The sequence below is a fragment of the Podarcis muralis genome, chromosome 8 (assembly GCF_964188315.1).
Source record: "Podarcis muralis chromosome 8, rPodMur119.hap1.1, whole genome shotgun sequence".
NCBI classification, from domain to species: Eukaryota; Metazoa; Chordata; class Lepidosauria; order Squamata; family Lacertidae; genus Podarcis; species Podarcis muralis.
The window spans coordinates 13,669,433-13,690,282 of NC_135662.1; the positions used below are offsets into that span (position 1 = coordinate 13,669,433).

At 43.9% G+C, this 20,850-nt stretch overlaps 1 protein-coding gene across 2 annotated transcripts; it reads right to left on the reverse strand.

The window, feature by feature from the left end:
• Window positions 1-907: 907 nt before the first annotated feature.
• Window positions 908-20,721, reverse strand: SQLE (squalene epoxidase). Of its 2 annotated transcripts, none has more exons than XM_077932737.1 (12): window positions 20,344-20,721; window positions 19,798-20,153; window positions 18,335-18,587; window positions 17,496-17,676; window positions 14,353-14,449; window positions 12,933-13,046; window positions 11,594-11,765; window positions 9,585-9,680; window positions 8,801-8,943; window positions 6,249-6,345; window positions 4,177-4,264; window positions 908-2,301 (listed from the first exon to the last, which is right to left on the reverse strand). In XM_077932737.1, exons 3-12 carry the CDS (start codon window positions 18,537-18,539, stop codon window positions 2,109-2,111), a joined length of 1,386 nt encoding a protein of 461 aa, XP_077788863.1. In that variant the 5' UTR covers window positions 18,540-18,587; window positions 19,798-20,153; window positions 20,344-20,721; the 3' UTR covers window positions 908-2,108. The 2 variants fall into 2 exon arrangements, with proteins under 2 accessions (XP_077788863.1, XP_028592001.2); XM_028736168.2 differs by having other exon boundaries at window positions 19,289-20,153.
• Window positions 20,722-20,850: the final 129 nt, after the last annotated feature.

A 20,850-nucleotide genomic window follows, 5' to 3' on the forward strand; every position in this document is an offset into this window, starting at 1 on the left:
CATCTGCTTTTATGTGGAGAACTTGGTATGAACTGTCCCTTGCTTGTCATTCTACAGTGCCAGACTAACACAGGAAAACAAAATCCCTTAAAATTTACTTCACTGTATACTTTTAAAGAGTAGAACCAGACAGGCTCTCATGATGTTTCACGGGCACAGAATCTTTGAGGATCAAAAAACAAGCTCTTCTGGGATCCCCTACTGTTGCACTGAGGAGCAAACCAACGTTGCCAGGATTCTCTGAGGGAAGCTGCATGCTTTAAATGTAGGGTACGGATGTGACCAAAGTTGTATCTCACAGCAACTGAGGAAGCAGGTTTACAGCTACATAAAGGGTTGTGGCAAGGATTCACAGCTCTGTGTTGCGATGCTGCTTCAAATCTCCTATGCTGCCACAGGCCTCCTCAGCTATGAAAAGAACCAGAGCCATATCTCCCTCTTCCCCACTAGAAAGTTATTTAAATGAAACTTAAGAAAAGGATCCTGGTACTTATAAAGGTAAAGGTACCCCTGCCCGTACGGGCCAGTCTTGACAGACTCTAGGGTTGTGCGCCCATCTCACTCTAGAGGCCGGGGGCCAGCGCTGTCCGCAGACACTTCCGGGTCACGTGGCCAGCGTGACAAGCTGCATCTGGGGAGCCAGCGCAGCACACGGAAACGCCGTTTACCTTCCTGCCAGTAAGCGGTCCCTATTTATCTACTTGCACCTGGGGGTGCTTTCGAACTGCTAGGTTGGCAGGCACTGGGACCGAGCAGCGGGAGCGCACCCCGCCACGGGGATTGGAACCGCCGACTTTTCGATTGGCAAGCCCTAGGCGCTGAGGCTTTTACCCACAGTGCCACCCGCGTCCCCCCCCCCCTGTACTTATACCACAGGACAAAAAAAGTAGACACAGGGACATTTAGCTGAATAAAACACATTAGGATTTTATCTCATCATAGAGGGACATTTCACATAAAAGATAGAAAATGTCAAAGGTACAGATAACATTAGCAGCAAAAAGAGTTAACTGTTTGAACTACCCCTTGCTTCATTAGCTTTTAATTAACATTAATGGGGCATGCTCAACAATCCATCAACTATCTTCTGCTGGAATCAGCATTTTAGCTTCTGTCCTGAACATTTTTATAGTGGTCCCTGGAAACATCGATCTCTTTTAGAATCTTCATCCGTATAAGGAAATCAAACTTACATATTTTTTTGTATGTGAGTTTGTTATTTTTACATACATACACGCACATATTCATTCATTGTCTGTGTGACTAATAACTAAATTATTCAGATTTGTATACTTCTGGCACGAGAAACCCTCAGGAACTAGCAGTAGTACCAGTGAGGCTGCCTGAGCTAGAACTACACATTATTCATTGCAGGAATCAAACGCCAAGAATGAACCAGCTCCCAAGGAAGCAAACCTGGGCCTGGGCTGCAGGTGAGGCTTCAACGCGATTCATTCTTCCTTCATATTGTTTTAAAAAGAAATGCATCCATGAATCCAGCCTAGCTCTCACCCTGATGTGCTAGTTTTTTTATGTGCAGGGCAATTTATTTGCTTATTTTCGAGGAAGGGTTGTATGGAAGAGCATTCGGTCATTCCATTTTTGATCTCAAGTGATGCAGCCAAGGCACAGGTTTGCCTCCTCAGTGAGAACAACGATTTCCGGCTATCTTGTCTCCTGTATTGGTAGGATCGCATGTGCTACAGAGTTTTGTGTAGCATTTAGCCATGGCCCCAGCAGCCAGAGGGATGGGAAGCTCAACAGGCAGATGGTTATTTGCACTCCCTTGGCTCTGAAGAGCTACGCCCAGAAACAGCAGTAGGAATTACCTCTCTCTCCCCATAGATTTGGCTGATCTTTACTGAAATGTTACCTTCTTGGTTCATGGGATTATACACACTTGGGATCCCCCTTATAGGAAGATCTCACATCCAGAGGCTGGCTCTCTCTATACAAAAAAACACAAAACAAAGCTTGGTCTTTTTCTTGAGAAAGAGAGAAAGTCTGTTTTTTTGGGACAGAACTATCCCACATTCACAAGAATGGAGGGTGAGAGGAGAGGAGAGAGTCTACTGTGTTCCTTTTCCTGCAGATTTGTCTTTCCGAATTTAATAGGTGAGGTACTTTATTTCAGAGTATATGAGTGGAAATAAGACGGAGCAAGCCCGGTACAGCACAGCAACGCTGCTGAAAATCGCTCGCGGCTTGGTGATCCAGGACTCGGACTTGAAGCAGAAATACACGGCGTAGAGGGCAACAGCAAAGAAGTGGCCAATCAGGACGACAGGCTTGGGTGATAAGCTGCAGGGAAGGATTAAGGAAATGATGAAAAAGGCGATTCACCTTATGAGCAACGTACTAGATTTTACAAAATAGTAATCTGTTGAAATGGTTGGGCAACAAAGCCTCTCGAAAGGCCACTTTATGCATTGCAGGTTGGATTAGATAATCCTCAGGGTCCCTTCCAAGTCGATGATTCTATGATTTCTCCCCCTCCCACAACCTTACCTATGAAAAGGTTAGTGTTAACACAGATTGAATGTTTTGCTACTGGGTTAGTTCCATCTGCTTTTCCGTTCCAGCTGCACACAAACACACACAATCCCCCTCTGACCCAACCTGCCCTGTGCCCACTCAGGGACCAGCCACTCCACCCCAGTCCCAGCCCTGGATCCATTTGGGGATGGGGCTATTGTTCAATCAGAGTTCTTAAGACCCCAATTAAACATACTGCGGGGAGAGGAGGAAGGAGGAGACACTGCCTCTCCTCCCCGCTAACAGAAAGCAAGAGGATTCAATCCTGCACAGTGCTGCTGGGGTCTTTTTGGCTGATGAGCAGGGCAAAAATGATTTACCATATTTTTCGCTCCATAAGATGCACTTTCCCCCTCCTAAAAAGTAAGGGGAAATGTGTGTGCATCTTATGGAGCAAGTGCAGGGGGGAGGCTCTGCTTAGAGCTCCCTTTAAAGAGCCGCGCGGAGCGTGTGTGCGACTCTTGCTGGCTTTTCCCCAGGAGGGAGAAGGGACTGGTGGGCTGCCTGTCAGTCCCTTCTGCCTCCTGGGGAAAAGCCAGCAACAGCCACACACAGGCTCTGCTCAATGCTCCCTTTAAAAAGCACCTGTCCCAGTGTTTCCTCCTCCTCTTTTACAGCGAGGCAGGAGGAGGGATGGGCAAGCAAAGTGAGAGCTGCGCAAAGCGGGAGGGAAGCCATGTGCTCTGCACAGAATATTTTTTTTTCTGCTTCCCCCCTCTAAAAATTGGTGCGTCTTATGGTCAGGTGCGTCTTATGGAGCGAAAAATACGGTAGCTGAATAAGCAAGTAAGAAAGAATCAGGTAACAGGTGATGCAAAAGACCCCTCTCTGCCTAAGGGTGCTGGAGAACCACTGAGAATACTATTAAGCTAGATGGACAAATACCCGGGCCTGGGATGAGGCAGCTTCCCATGTTCCTGAATAAAAATAAATATTTGGAGTGGGGAGAGAGAACATGACACCTGGCTTAGCTTGTTTGTATTAAGTTATCTGATCATAAAACTGCGGACCTGGAAACTACAACTAATCCAGAATGTGGCAGCTAGACTGGTGACTGGGAGTGGTAGCCAAGACCGTATAACACCAGTCCTGAAAGACCTACATTGGCTCCCAGTACATTTCCAAGCACAATTCAAAGTGTCGGTGCTGACCTTGAAAGCCCTAAACGGCTTCGGCCCAGTATATCCGAAGGAGCGTCTCCACCCCCAGCGTTCTACCCTCACACTGAGGTCCAGCTCCGAGGGCCTCCTGGCGGTTCCCTCATTACAGGGAACCAGGCAGACGGCCTTCTCAGTGGTGGTGCCCGCCCTGTGGAATGCCCTCCCATCAGATGTCAAGGAAATAAACAACTCTCTGACTTTTAGGAGACATCTGAAGGAAGCCCTGTTTAGGGAAGTTTTTAATGTTTGATATTTTATCGTATTTTTAATATTCTGTTGGGAGCCACCCAGAGTGGCTGGGGGCGGGGTATGTATGTATGTATGTTTTTTAGTAGTAGCAGTAGTATTATTTGATCCCCAGCCCCTCTACGCCTCACTGGTTAAGTGGACTCATGAAAGGTCTCTTTCTCATGGTTTCCACAGAGAGTCCTGCTCTGAACAACAACCTGAGAAGGATTTTATAAACATTTCTCCAACTTACACAGACAGTAATCCAACTGGGCCGGATACGCACTCGCCACCAAGCTTGAAATAAAGGAAACAGGCTTGCCTTAACTGGCGCAGAGAAACTGCAAAAATAAATTAAAAAGAACACTGCTTTACAAGAAGGCACAGAAAATAGGAGTGGAATGAACTACATAAACGAAGAATAATCTTATAACATACATGGCAACACACACGCGTTTCTAACATCCTCCTGCCCCTCATTTCTTCAGTCTGATATTATGCATTTTTAAATAATCGCCACCACAACAAACTGATGCAGCAACAGTGCCTTATTGTTATTATTTATGCATTTATATACAGCTTAATGCCAAAATACTAATCAGTTTACAAATCCAAAGACCAATTACACAAATTAACACCAATTAACATATAAACATCCATTCTTAAATCACACAATAAAACAATCCTATTAAAACATTCATTAAATTATGCAACGAAACAATCCCATTCCAACAAAACATCAATTAAATGATGAGACTCAGGTGGTGAGATCAACGCAATGCCTGTGTGAACAGGAGTGCTTTCAAAAGCTGCCCGGAAGCCCATACAGGTGGGGCCTCTCATATTTCACCAGGGGTCACTCCAGGAACACTGGTGCTACCAGTGAAAAAACCTGCTTCCGTGTCACCACAAGCTAATGATCATTACCATGGAAATGGTAATCTAAGTTTGTGCTCTGATGAATGGATCGAGGCTGCACCAGCAATCTACAAAGCATTCAATGAGACTTAACAACTCTGTCAATTAATTTATTAATTTATTAATATAATTTATTTGCTTTCCAGGCTAGCATAACCTTCCAACGAAATGCTGACAGTAGCCTTTTTTTTTTTTTTTAACATCCCATAGTCCACTTAGGTACTGATAGAGAAAGTCAGATGGACAGAGCACATGTTAAGATTGACATAAGGATGCTGCTGACATCCCTGTTCTAAATACACCTTTAGGCACCAGGTGAAAATGTTCCTCTTTGATGAAGGTGATGGACTACATGGAATTGGCGGAAATGACTGGCAGAATCTGAGACCAGGGAGAAGAGTCGGTGGAAGAAGATTGGAAGAAATTTAAAGACTATTTACAGAAACACTGCAAAATTAAGGAATGTTAGAATGATGTTGGATTGAAGTTAAGCGGTTTTTAGTAGCAATGTTATAAAGGAATATATAAAATCGTTTGTTAACAGGTGATGATATAAAGCTATAATATATTAAGATAAAAGATTAAGATAAAATCAAAAAGGGAAAGGATTTGCTGAACTAACTAATTGAACTGGAATACAAAAAAGGGAGATGTGAGGAGGTCAGGGAAACAAGCAAATGAAAGATAAGATTTAGAAAAACTGATTTGTTTTTAACTGTTTTTACTTTGTATTTTTTTTCTTATTTTTGTAAAATGTTGAAACTTTAATAAATATCTTTAAAAAAGAAAGAAAGAAAGAAAATGTTCCTCTTTAACTAGACCAGGCATAGTCAAACTCGGCCCTCCAGATGTTTTGGGGCTACAGTTCCCATCATCCCTGGCCACTGGTCCTGTTAGCTAGGGATCATGGGAGTTGTAGTCCCAAAACAGCTGGAGGGCTGAGTTTGCCTATGCCAGAACTAGACATTTGCCTGACAGACATCTGGTGCCTTTTTAAACGGTTTATTGGAAGGGGGATTATTGGTTTGTTTCTGTTCTTATTTTTATTATGCCTTTTGTGTATTTTATATTGCAATTTTATGTTGTGAACCGCCCAGAGATCCATGGGTATAGGGCGGTACACAAATTTAATAAGTAATAATAATAAATGTCACATGTTCAGGGAAGAAATGGCAGTGCAGAAAAGCTTGTTTTCAATGGCAACCCCATAGCTATCAAACAGTGTGCTTCTGCCTTAGGGTGGATGGATGAATGGATGAATGATCAAGGTATAAGTTTGCCACAGTGCAGCTAAAGTAATATGGAGGTGTTCCATCATGTCAACAGGTCTTGCATCACTTAAACTGGAGCAAAATAGATTTATGAAGTGTAATTAACTTTGTGTGTACCTTTTTAAAATGCACTTACCATCTGTTCCAGCAAATAATTCATAAAGTGCCTGAGCAAGGACGTTCACGACAAAGGAATGGGACTTTCTTCTTGTCCAGTAAAATGACTTCTTTGCCTGCAAAAGGTAAGATAAGGTTGCTTGCTGGCATCAGGATGCAACATAACATTGCATACGCAGTGGGGTTTACTAGTTCCAAGATGGTTTAAGATGGGGGCACTGGCAACTTACTCCACCAAATAACAGAGGAATTGTCTCACGATGAGAAGGGATTTCAAGAGCTTGTCAGCAAATTGTTATCAGTACACCTATGGATCTGCTTTATACAGTGGTACCTTGCAAGACGAATGCCTCGCAAGACGGAAAACTCGCAAGCAGAAAGAGTTTTCCGTTTTTTGAGGTGCTTCGCCAGACGAATTTCCCTATGGGCTTGCTTCGCAAGAAGAAAGCCCATAGGGAAATCTCCGGGGACCTCTTTTAAAATGCTGGCGGTCGGGAGCAAAGACTTTCGCCCACCGCCGGCCTTCAGAAGAGGTCCTGGACCTCTTCTGAAGGCCGGCGGGGGGCAAAAGTCTTTGCTCCCGACCGCCTGCCTTCCCAGGATAGCGGAGAAGTGCAGCGCATTTCTCCGCTATCCCGACGGCTTTTGAAGGCAGGCGGGGGGCAGCAAAGACTTTCGCCCCCCGCCGGCCTTCAGAAGAGGTCCTGGACCTCTTCTGAAGGCCGGCGGGGGGCAAAAGTCTTTGCTCCCCCCCGCCTGCCTTCCTGGGACAGCGGAGACTTCTCCGCTGTCCCGGGGAGATCTTAAAATGCTGGCGGGCGGCAGCGAAGCCTTCGCTGCCGACCCCCAGCATTTTAAAATCGCCCCGGGACAGCAGAGGCTTCGCTGCCGCCCGCCAGCATTTTAAAATCGCCCCGGGACAGCGGAGAAGTCTCCGCTGTCCCGGGGGCTTTTAAAATGCTGGCGGTCGGCAGCAAAGCCCTCCTGTCCCCGGAGCTTGCGGGGCGGGAGGTGAGGAGAAGGGCTTTTCTTCCCACCGCCAGCCTTCAAAACAGCCTTCTGAAGGCTGGCGGTGGGAAGAAAAGCCCTTGTCCATCCCCCCCCCCCCCCAGCCTTCAGAAGAGGTCAGGGGACAGACTGTCCCCGGACCTGGTCTGAAGGCGGTTTCCATAGGAACGCATTGATTGATTTTCAATGCATTCCTATGGGAAACCGTGCTTCGCAAGACAAAAAACTCGCAAGAAGAAAAAACTCGTGGAACGAATTAATTTCGTCTTGCGAGGTACCACTGTATTGAGTCAGATCATTCGGCTTATTTCTAGTCTGCTCTTACTGAAGGAAGCTCTCCAGGGCAGAATTCTGTCCCATCAGTTGCTACCTAACAATCTGAGATGACAGAAATAGAACATGAGACCTTTTCTGTGCAAAGGCTAGTTAGTGCTCTACCATGGAAGCATGGCCTGCTCCCTTTTTGCATTTCCCCACAGAGAATGCATAATGCATTTCACATTCTTAAAATGGTGCACATGATTTATGGGTACCTCAGTTGGTTAGAGGGTGGTGCTGATAACACCAAGGTTGCAGGCTCGGTCCCTGTGTGGGACGGCTGCATATTCCTGCATTGCAGGGGGTTGGACTAGATCAGTGTTTCCCAAACTTGGGTCCCCAGCTGTTTTTGGACTACAACTCCCATCACCCCTAGCTAGCAAGGCCAGTGGTCAGGGATGATGGGACCTGTTGTCTGAAAAATAGCTGGAGACCTAACCCTGGACTGGTCCTCAGGGTCCCTTCCAACTCTACAATTCTATGATTCTATGACACATATTTCATCACCCATCACAAACAAGCCCACCATGGTGTCAAAATGTCCAGGAATGTCACATCTCTAAACAGAAATTATAGGAATAGCAGGACCAGGCTTGTCCCAGCAGAATACTTTGTCAGAAACAAAATAGTTTTCTGGCATCTTAAGTATTTATTGCAAGATAAGTTTCCATGTAGTACAGCATGGATCACAAGTTACACGTGACAAGCAGCAGTGAGCTGAGCAAGAATCTTATCAGACTTGTTTGGCAATGTCCTCTAATCAATTCTCTTAAGTCCATCATCATACTGTCATGAGTTTGGGGAAGGAGGATGTAGGCTGTATGGAAGATCCTTCTAATTCCTGGATCCAACAAGTGTTAAAATATAAGCCAGGCTAGCTTTCCTAAAGAATCCTGGGGAACTGCAGTTTACCCTTCAGAGAGCTACAGTTCCAAGAAGCCTTGACAAACTATAGTTCCAAGGACTCTTTGGGGAAAGCTATGTGAGTTAAATTCATGGTGGGGTTGTGACCACAGTCCTCCCTTGAACCTCAAAGTTTGGTGTGCAGGTGATTGGAACTCAAGATTCTCTCTAACCTAGAAGAGGCAGCAGCTTAAAGTTGAAAAAAAAAAACCCTTACCTGAACTAAAGCCCCCATCCCAAAAGGAAAAGCCAGAATCATACCCATGCTTTTAAGTTGCTTTGGGTTGCCCTGTGCAAAATAAAGTGACTAACGAATGTAATAAAAGAAAAAGAATAAAATACCTCCAGAATAGCAGAATCCTCATACAGGTCTGGAATGGCCTGCAGCAGGTGTCTCCATATCTTGATGTCATTCAGAACAACTGTCATTCCTCCACCTGTTAGAGGGTGCCTCATGTTGTAAGCGTCACCCAGAAGGAGGACTCCTATGTAAAAAAAGAAGGAAACAGCCCCTAAAATCAACCACTGTTGTATAGATGCAGGATCCTGGCATTCATTCTAAACTTTTGCACACTTTGGGGTTGGCAGGTGCCGCTATCTTTCCTAGAAATCTCTAGATTGCTTCATGTCTCTACTGAGTGAAGTGGCATCATCGTAATGCTAAACAGAGTGACAGCAATTATTCCAACCCTGCCCTCTAAGCCCTGGGGCCAAGGAAGGTGCCAGAGAATGGTGCCTGCTGGGTTTCCGGGCACTGGAGGTATAGAAAATAAAAGCATGATTGCACTAAGCACATAGAGGGGCAGGTGCAGGGGCATTCAGCACCTGAGCTTGAGGTTTACCACCTCTGTCTTAAAGTCTGAGGAACAACCCCTTTGTTTTCAAAGGCTGAAATCCAAAGAACTATGCAAGTAGTTCCCCACACCTGAGAGGTTTAGGCTTGTGTTTTGCACCCTAATTGAAAGGGAAAAGTCTTTCCAAAGAAGTTTGGTGATACGCCATTGGTGGGTGGGATTCTGTGCTGTTCAAAGCGAGGAGGAACAAAACCCCACTGGGCACGCCCCCACCCTTGGATGGGCAGACCCTTAAGCCTTCCAGCTTTCAGTTCACTCTTCTGCTCACAGACCTGATTTGTTTACAGGGGATGGAGGCAGAAAGCTTGCTGGCATGGTCCTCATGCGATCATTCTGCAGAGCTATTAGGAAAGGCTCCTGTAAGTGCACTGCAAAAACAAAAAATGCAAAAGTTCAGTCATTTACAGAACATTCAATCTTTTCATCAAGATTCAGAAGAGAGACATCATTAATACCTAGCTCCAACCTGTCCCCCCAAAAGTCATTAGAAAACTGAGACAAGTTGTTAGCTCTCCTACAGAACTCCGGGGACCTAAAGATAAATCCACTCTGGGGGCGGGGGGGGGGGATCACTTAGAAGTAAATCCGTTGAGATTTCTTTCAAAATTATTGGCACCAACATGAGAAAACATTATGGAAAGTGTAAGGTGTCCTAATGCCAAATACAAGTGAAGTATTGTACATCTCAAAATGCTTGTTAAAACTAGGCTGTTTTGGATAAATAAGGATGTGGATGGAGCAGGAATCAGAGAGCAACAAGCAATAGATGTGAAAAGGATCTAGGGGTCTTAGTAGACCATAAGCTTAACATGAGTCAACACTATGATACAGCAGCAAAGAAAACTAATGCTATTCTAGGCTGCAATGATAGAAGTACAGTCATACCTTGCGACTCGAACGTTTTGGCTCCCGAACGCCGCAAACCCAGAAGTGAGTGTTCCGGTTTGTGAACGTTCTTTGGAACCTGAACATCTGACGTGGCTTCTGTGGCTTCTAATTCAGTGCAGGATGCTCCTGCAGCCAATCAGAAGCCGCGCCTTGGTTGTCAAACGTTTTCGGAAGTCAAACGGACTTCTGGAATGAATTCCGTTCAACAACCAAGGTACAACTGTATAGTGTCCAGATCAATTATGGGATGATGGGAGTTGCTGTTCAGCAACATCTGAATGGCCAAATATTCCCCACATCTGATTTATTATTATTATTATCAGTAGTAATATTAGTAGTAGTAGTAGTGTATCAGGAATATCTTCTGCACACATCTGACTGAAATGATGGGGTGTTGTTCAAAAGCACATCTGTGAAACCCAGATATTCACTGGCAACTTGGAACAAACAGCCTCAATACTGAAGTACAGGAATCTATTCCCAGTACAAAACAGTCAGGTCAGGTAAAGAGACCCACAGCTAAAAAGTTGCAGTTTGCCATTGACAAAGCAAAGACATTTTTAACAGGTGAAGGTGAAACTCCATCACTCTTGCCCAAGAAAAAAATCCTTCCTGGTTCTGAAGAGCCCCTTGCTATAAAAATCAAAACCAGCCTTTCAAGTTTTCTTCACAAACATACACTTTTTCAAATTACCATTTCCGGCTAGTCCCACAGCCTGCTCAATTCCCATCTCATTCCCTCAAGGGCTCACTGCTCCAGGTACCCAAAGGTGCTCTAAGGAACTTCCAAACTGAGATGGCACAACTTGAGGCCACCCACCAGCAACACCTACACTAGGAAAATGCCACATTTCCAGTATATCACCTGGGGGAAACTGTTGTGCAAGATTTCCCTGAAGTCATTATAAGGAGGAAGACAGCGATTCCCTCATGACCGTAACAATGAACTGGTCAAATGTGGCTTTACATCAGCTATTTATCCTTGTGAATGTGTGACCACTGAGGGTAAGTGACGAAGAAACTTGAGACTATGCCCCTGTGCCTCTATGAAATCAGGCATACTTCAGGCATGCCCAATTCCCCAATGCCCATCATTGACCATGGACTATCATTGACAAAAGGCTACCAACATAGGCACTTACACTGTAAAGGGCTATTTTCCACCATCCTCTCCCAGTCACAGCTACCTTTCAACCAAGTCTAGAAACATGAATATTTGCAAAAGATAATGCTCCTTGAAGCTTCAACTCTGAGTGCATGTTAATCACAGTTTAGACATTTAAAGTTTATTTCTTCAATGACGGGGCAATTCTGCATCAAATGAGAGTTGATGCAAACACTTAAGTAGATGGTTTCTTTCACAGTATTGACAACCTGTGCACATAATGCTTACCAGGTAGTTGTGGATAAATCCGTTCAACCATGTATTCTTTAAGGTTCTTTGGCATTTCACCTCGAATGTCAACAAGGACTCTTGTTTCATTGGAAGAAATCTGGTAGAAAAGTACTGGACTAGGATTACCCAGAACAATTTCAGAATGGTTGGCTTTAAACTGAGGTGAATCCTTTACAGTGAAAGAAAGAGAAAAAGTTATTAAAAGTGCCTTCCGACTTACATTTATCAATACATCCCTGGTTGGCCATGAATTCACTGGCCAGTTTTCAACAAACTACTAGTACAGATGCTCATTTCCCAATCTGTAAAATGTTAGCAACAGTGACCACATTTGGGCAACCATTCCTCAGCTTGTATGATCCTGGTGCCCTCATACATTTAACTAATTTCTCCCTTTGCACAAGTCAGAAAACGAACAAGGAAGTCTTCAGTTGGCTACCATTTCTTGTTTCATACAAAGTGGGAAACCATAGTTAACAGAATCTTCTTCTTGGTGATCACTCGTGGCACACAAACACAGTTTTAGCGGTGTATCCGTAGATGGCTGTGGAGGCCATGGTCTGATTTTGGCTTTATATCCTGGCTTGTACCAAAAGCATTAATCTAGAGTTTCTTGTTTCTGACAGAGAAGGAAACAAGAGTTAAATGTATCCTTCCCAGCTTGTTCACTTGCTTGTGTGAAGGGTCAAGTGAAGTGGCTGAGTGCTATTTATACACTGGCTTACTAAACTACGATTCTCCGGTCATGGTCAATAACTAACATCAGAAGCTGTTGTGAAGATGGATGAAATATGGATTGATAATGGCAGGATTTAATAACAACAGAGGTATGACAACATTAGCAATTTAAATGGGACAACTTTGAAACATGCACCTTGATCACTGTAACATTTCCTCTTTAAGCATCCATGTCCAGCCCCAAATACAGCAGCCAATTATGTTCACAGCAAGGTCAAGCGCCAAAAGAGCAGACAATATGCAAAGGAATTGGGTGGAAGATCCGGAGAAGAACTGGGTGCTGGGGTTGAGACAGGCTGCTTTAGATTTCCCAGCAGCGCACCCAAGGGAAGCCTACGTGTTCCGTTGGGCCTGCCCTCTGGGAAAGGCCTGCCTCCCAGCCCACCTGCTACTGGTCGATTCTGCAGGCAAGCTTGAATCTGAAGCCCTGGCCAGCAAGGCAAGCAGGTATGCCTCCCCACTGGCCGTGTTATCTGAAGCCCCACACCCAGGATTCAACCCTGGTTTACAATGATGGCCCACAATGCCCCCACACCATAGATGGTAAGCAGACTAACTGTAAGCTTAGTTGTTGTTGTTTTTAAAAAGTAACACTTACTTTCAAAATTAACCCCACAAAATGAGATGGAACTCTAACTTTGTTGGAGATAAGTTGTTTTCTAAACTTGGAAAAGACACCATCAGCAATAACAGTAAGGGGTGCACGGACCTCCTGCAATGGGGAAGGATGAAAGAAAAAGCGATAAACATGGTAAATAGTGTCATATAGTACAGTAACCCCTTAAGCCAGTCTATATTCACAGAAGTTTCATTTAATTTGAAAGTCTGTCAGAGTTCTCAAAAGGAAATTGCACCATATCTCTGAGCAGCAGCTTGTGATGCTCTTCCTTAACATCAACAACACACACACACACACACAGTTAAAACAATTGCATATATAAAAACAATTTTAAAAAGTTATAAATATAAAAAAATAGAACAGCAGCACATATATAAAATCAATTTCAATTCAGGACAGATGCCAACTGGGATAAAGATTTTAGAAGGCTTTGAAAGAGGAATACCATTAGCAGGCACCGAAAACGACACCTGTCTGATCTGCAACGGGAGGGAGTTCCAAAGGATAGTGTTGCCTTACCAAAGGCCTGATTCTGAAATAATATGCAACAGACCACCAGACTGGGTAGTATTTGCAGAAGACCCTCTGCTGCAGAATGCAATGATTGATTTGATGTATAGAAGATGATATGAACTTTTAGGTATCCTTAGCATACTGTATATCTAAAGGTAAAAAGGTAAAGGACCCCTGAACGGTTAAGTCCAGTCAAAGGCGACTATGGGGTTGCAGCGCTCATCTCGATTTCAGGCCAAGGGAGCCAGCGTTTGTCCACAGACAGCTTTCCGGATCATGTGGCGAGCATGACTAAACCACTTCTGGCGCAACGGAACACCGTGATGGAAACCAGAGCGCACGGAAACAGCGTTTACCTTCCCGCCACAGTGGTACCTATTTATCTACTTGCACTGGCATGCTTTCAAACTGCTAGGTTGGAAGGAGCTGGGAGCTCACTCCGTCACAGGGATTCGAACCGCCGACCTTCTGATCGGCAAGCCCAAGAGGCTCAGTGGTTTTGACCACAGCGCCACCCACGTAGCATATATCTATTGAGGCAGCAGTCAGACTTTTTTTTTTCCTTTCTGCTTTGGCCCTTAAGAAATAACCTTATGACTTTGAAAGGCAATGCTACAAAACATAATTTTCCTGTAAATATACTTTGTAGTCTGTAGACTAGATATGTATTTATGCCATGGGAGGAGAGGACTGAAAACAGAAAACAGATAAATAGTAATAATACTGTCATATAATTTGGCCCTGTGTTTTTAACCACGCTCATTGTGCTAATTTACCTGTTGGGTTACCTTAATTGTTTCCTGCTTTAATTTGACAGAGGATTACTGTGCACCAAAACAACCTAGAATATTTTCCTGTAAAAATATATATGTCTATTGAGCCTCACCTTTGTAGCACCAGTTTCTTTATCTTTGTACAAAATTCCAACAACACGTTCATCTTCTTCAAGCAGCTGAGTCACTGTTCCTTCAATGAATTTTGTACTGGAAGAAAGCAGTTTGTTTATTTGTTTTAATGCACACAATATCCATGGTTCATATTCCATAATACAGTAAGTTAAGCACATTTCCATCTAAAATATACACTACTAACTTTAATAGGTAGAACCATTCCCCTGAACAGAACCAACTGCACAGGTTGTCTTCCTACTCCTGGGGAGAAAATAGACCCGTATTTAAACAATGGCCTTAAACCAGGGGCAGGCAACCTAAAGCCCGGGGGCCGGATGTGGCCCAATCGCCTTCTCAATCCGGCCCGCAGATGGTCCAGGAATCAGCGTGTTTTTACATGAGTAGAATGTGTCCTTTTATTTAAAATGCATCTCTGGATTATTTGTGGGACATAGGAATTCATTCATTCCCCCCCCCCCCAAAAAAGTATAGTCTGGCCCACCACATGGTCTGAGGGACGGTGGACCGGCCCACGGCTGAAAAAGGTTGCTGACCCCTACCTTAAACCATGGTACAATTGTGAACAAGCTTCTCCCATACCTCACAGATCTCTTGCAGCTTCTTCTCACCTGCATGGAACCTGCATGGCTCAAACAAGCCATACTATTATTTGCCATGTTGTCTAAACCAGGACTGTGGCTTGCATGAGCAGTTGGCAAGAAATTAAAAAACTTTTCTTATAAACCAATTGGATATCACCCCATGAGAGAGCTGTGGGACGCAGTTAATGATACACCCTAGTTTGCCTTAAACCGTTCTTTAATTTTCTTCAAAAAAAAAAAAAAAAGCTAGAACTGACTAAGATAGAAAATAAAATCACATTATAACACTAAAAACAAAAAACAAATTTAATAGCAGAATAAGCAACCATATCATTAAAACTAAAGCAACAGCAGATCAAACTAAGGGGTATTCAAGTCTCAATACATGAGGAGGAGAGAAGAAAAAACATTATAGCAGCCCACATCAGGTCAAAATTTGTTCAGTGCTGGAGTTAGTCAGGCCTGCCCAGGAAAGGCATTCCACAGGACAGGTATCACAACTGAGAAAGCCCTGCCCTATTCAGCTGGCAAGAGGTATCTGGAGAGAGCTTCAGAAGTGGGACAAACATGATGTCAGTCCTCTCTAGGCAAGCCATTTAGAACTTTAAAAGGCAAGAATCAGCAACCAATTGATCATGGAAATAAATACATAGCCAGTGCAGACTGAATATAACTGGCATGGCTATGTTCTAGCTACCTTCCTCTAGACAAGAATCTGGCGGCAGCAGTTTAGACTAAATGAAGTCTCCGAACACTACTCAACAGTAGTCCCACACAGAATGCATTGCAATTAATACAGCATGGAAGTTATTAAAACACGAATGGCTGTGGCTATCTAGCGTAGTGGCTATTAGAAATGCATTATTCCATACTATGGATTTGTTATGCAGCACACGTGCCAATAAGCTTGGCCACCACTAAGCCACAGGATCTGATATATTCTCTCCTGATCCTTTCTGCAATACTGACTCAGGAAATCTTGCCAATAGCCAACCCAGAGGATTGGACAGTTCATGATTCAATATATGTGCTGTGGATATGAAGGTAGGTGGGGTATATAAAACTGAATACTCATCACAATGATGATCCCTTCTCATAAATATATTTTAAGGGTGAAAGATTACTTTAAAATGAGTTTTTTATCTGATATTTTTAGGGCTGCATGTGCTGTATTTCTAATTTCTCTCTCTCTTCACTAAAAAGCAGATGCAGAGAGGATTGAGACTGGGGCTGAAATATGGAAATAAGAGGATTAACTCTTTTAACTCTGCACCATTGGTCCTGATCAAAATTCCATCCCATCCACCCAAAGCTATGAGCCATGAAAGGGAAACAGAAGCATAACATGAGAAAGCCTGTATACATTCTCATACAGAGCTAATGGGAGCCCCATGAGTCATCTGCATCAGGGCGTCAATGCAGAGGAAAGAGTTGAACCCTTTTCCTCTTGCCATAGCCCTGACCTAAATCACTTCCTGCAGCTCCTGTTAGCAATTAGAACAAAGAATACATCATGTATAGTTTGACCCTGGTACAGTAAAATCAAACCAGGACATTTTCCAAATTAGTGGAAATGCAACTTTCAAGCAGCATACCATACTTCTAATTGGATATATATATCCAACTTTTACACGGGAAGACACCCGAGGACACCAAAACCTGCATATATATATATATATATATTTCATTTTGCTTCAAGGAGGGAAAACACCTCAGTTTCCAGTTTCCTGGTGTCGCTGTTGCACAACCAGAGAAGGTATCTAGTTGCACCTCTACTTGCATAAATATACTGATGCCCAGTTACTCAACAGACTCTGGGCTGGTTACGATCAATTCAAAAACTAGAAACACTATTAAATACAGTAGTTTTCTAAGCAATTCAGACTTCAAAGGAAGCTTAACCATGGTTTAGAATAGGAGCAGCCAACTCTGGCCCTGCTTGTTATTCTCTTATAACCTCTAAATACTGGTCATGCTGACTGGGGCTGATAGGAATTGTAGTCCAGCAATACCTGGAAGACCATAGGTTCCCCATTCCTGATTTAGAATATTGACTGAATTGATAAACCATAGTTTGCAATTGGCTGGAAAGTGAGATCTGGAAAATATGGCTTTAAATTTCAATCAAAATGCTTGCTGTGATATTATTTTTTTTAATTATTCGGTAGGTGCTGGAAGTTGAGTAGGGAGGGTGCCTATCTGACCTCAAGTGGAAGTTCCAGTTTATTTTCTTTCAAGTGCCCAAAATGACTAAAGGTAAGCATGCCTGTTTGGGTGGTGCAATAAAACATGTCTGTGGCTGAGTTGATTTGAGGAATTACTCGCACGACTGTATAAGCACCAATGCACTGCTGATGGCTGGGATGCTACTTCCAGTTGATATCAGACCACAAAGGTGTTATTCAAGTGATATAAAAGGAAAAACAAAATAAACAAAAAATAAATTCAACAAGATGGAAGGATGCACTTAGTACATCAGTCAGGCCTAGAGCTGCTCATTCAGTAGACGCCTTATTATTTTCAGTTGCCGTTCTTACTTGGGTTCTGCCATGGCCGTCCTTCGGAGGCCCATGATGAAACGCCCATGATGAAACGCAATCCCACTCTGTATCTGGCCATCGCTTATGGCAGGGAAAGGAATTTCAACTTCTGATTTACTTTCTAGGTCATGAAGTATATAGCCGTTTATTGCGTGAGCATCAATCCCTTCCACAACCTCTGCAAAATAAATGTCGATAAATTAGGGAAAGTGCAGAGTTGAGGGTAGTATACGAGAAGGATACATATCAAGTTGCCTCAAGAACATACATTTAGATCAAGTATTTATTATGTTATACGCACTAGGAATATGCAATGGAAATTCTCCCCAACCATGAAAAGACATTTTGAACATTCTTCAGAATCTTAGAATCTAAGAATTTAAGCTGAATTCAGCCAATAAACCATGTATTATGTCCTTCTAGATGTTCAACAACTACCCTGTTTTCTACAGTCCCTGATAAGCAGCAAAAACAAGGGGTTTACCGAGTCCCTGGTAGGTCATATATGAATCATATAAGGCTTCATTCAGTTTCATAGGTCTCATGTACATTACTGACAGAATTAAACAATAGTGACAGAGGAATTTTGTAATGTGGAAAGAAATGGAAACTCGTGCACCCCCACTCCTGTCAGAAGTCACCCCAAATCAAGGAGAGGCTAGATTCCAACTTCAGCCTATAGGCCAACATATATAGAGAGGGTTTTTTTGTTATTATGATATTATAAAAGGCATAGATGGAAGGAAAGGATCAGGCTACCCAGCAAATTAAATAAACAAAGTGGGGCAACAAGCACATCAGAACAATGAGACAGGATTTGTGATTTGCTAACATACCTCCCAGGCCCAGGTCTTTCAGAGCATTATATCCCCCTGGTTGCAGCAGTTCTCCAACTATCCTGTCAGGTTCCTTCAGATCCCTCTCAATTACTGTCACTTTTCTTCCATCCCTTGCCAGTACTGCTGCCAAAGCAGAGCCAAGCACACCGGATCCCACAATGATAACTTCTGGATCACACGGAGGGGTGAGATTTGAACCCATAGTTGTCTCAGTTGTGCTCTCAGGTGAGGTACCAACTTCCCTTCTATCCTGTGTAAAGATGAAGCCATAAGCAAAGCAAAACAAATGCATTTTAGGCTATTGTGATTACCATTTACTTCAAGGACTTGGGCTGACAAATGTCACAAAAGCACAGCATATTGAGGGAGAGAATTCTGTACATGATATATACACAGAGGAACTTGAGCTTCATATAATGCTCTTGGATGAAACTAATTATCTTCACTCATTCCAGTACAAGTTCAGGTTCTGTGACAGAATCAGCCTTGGGTGCCCCGGTGGATTATCTTCTTTAGGAAAGGAATGGAGGAATGAGAACTTGCTGATTCCCCTGGATCTCTCAGCGACTTTTGATACGGATGGCCACAGTATCATCCTCGACCACTCCTGGATGACCTCAATGAGTTGGCTACAATCATTAACATACCAAGTCCCATTGAACACAGTAGGAATTACCATAGTGCCAAGAAACCATGCACATAATTGCACTTGTAGTTCATTTACATTATGTGCTCCTCAAAATGGCAAGGAAGGATGTTGTTTCTTACCTACATATGCTAGATATAGGACAGATACCCTCTCCCTAGAAAGCTACGAGGGGAAGGGGAATCTGAAATCCTAGGAATGTATTACGAAGGAGCTAATGTTTGAGAATTTCAAATATTTCCTATTGTTTTAAAACATAGGAAAGAGATCTCAGTCCTGGGTTGTCATGCTAAGAGCCAACATACCTCTTTGGATTTCGGTTTCAACACCTTTGGAGAGCCTGCGTGGAATTTAGTCCAGAAAAAACCAAGGAGAGGCACAGCGGCAAGAAAATTAGAGAGCATTCCACAATGCGGTTGCCTGTGCTTCTGTTGCTTTAGTCCCCATGTCCGGTACCGATAGGACAGCAGCAAACCAATAGAGAACACCAGCATGGAAATCAGGACCTCCTTGTTGGCATAATTCAGCAAATCTCCACATTTCTTATAGACATAGATGAAAGAGGCAATGCCCAGAAAAGTCCACATTGTGGAAGAAGGGTGTGCTCTCTCACAATCACTGCTGGATTCCCCCCTTTTCGAGCTTGATTCTGAATAAAGTTCCTTGAACAGGGCTACACACACCCACACCCCATACAAATTGCGTTACGAAATTACAAAGATCCTCATTTCAAACCAAAGGAGGAGAATTAAAAAACTGTACTACAAATCCAAAAAGGTAAAAAAGAAAAATGCCAAGAAATTTAATACAAAACCTCTGTGGTCACAAAAAGCAGTTCCTCAGCTTAGGCACCAGGCAGGAAAACATAGTGGATTTGCAGCTCCACCTATCGCCACCCGCTATTTCTAGGGTGAACATGTCACTAGAAATGGCATTGTTCATTTAAATTTCTTCAGCCATCTGCTGGTTTCTGCCAGGACACGTATTTTAAGCCTCTTGACCCTTCAGTCAGCAGGAATAACTAAACAAACAAACAAACAAACACCCAGGAAGGTATTGCGTGTGTTTTAAAAATGCAAAATGTCACAATCCAACAAGGGAATCGGAATCGGATCTCCAGGTCCTGTGCTCCTTTCCCTCCTGCTCCTTCGTAAGCGATTCTCGCTTCACCTGTGAACAAAAACCAAAAAGTTACTAGAACTAGAGAGAGAGAGAGAGAGCGTGCCAGCCACCGCCATCCCTGCCAAAGTGGCTGGTGGGCTTTGCAGGTGGCACACCTGGTTGGCAGGAGAGCATGCCATCCTTGATAAAGGTGTGGAAATTTAATTCACAAGAATGAAGAACTGAAACGCATACATACATGAAAACCGGAGGGGTTTTCTTTTTAAAAAAGAAAAGAAATCAATGTGAGGGCTGCTCCTCTTTCCCTCAGCGACCCTGACAGGATTTTTCTGACAGGAAAAGGGCTCGTTCCTTTAGTCTAGTCCTGTGGATGGCGGAGCTGTGCCGCCCTCAGCCCCAAGCTCCTCCGGGAAAGAGACCTGGGCTGTTGGTCCTGTCTGATGGCCTCTCCTCCTCCACCACCTCAGGGAAATGGCTCGCTTATCTTCCCTGTCATCCTCTCCTCGCGGCCGCTCGCCTCCGCCCTCGCCGTGCAAAAGGCTCGCTTGGCGACCAAGGATGCTCTCAGCAGGTGAGGAGAGCGGAGGCAGGCGGGAGGGAGGCCACAGGAGAAGAGGGCGGGGTTATGCTAATAGCCGGCTGCCGGCTCCACTCCTGCCTTCGCCTCGCGCTTTCCACGGCCCAGCCCCTCTTGGCCAATCCGCCGCGCTAAGACGAGATGGTGCTATGGCGCTCGGGCCAATGG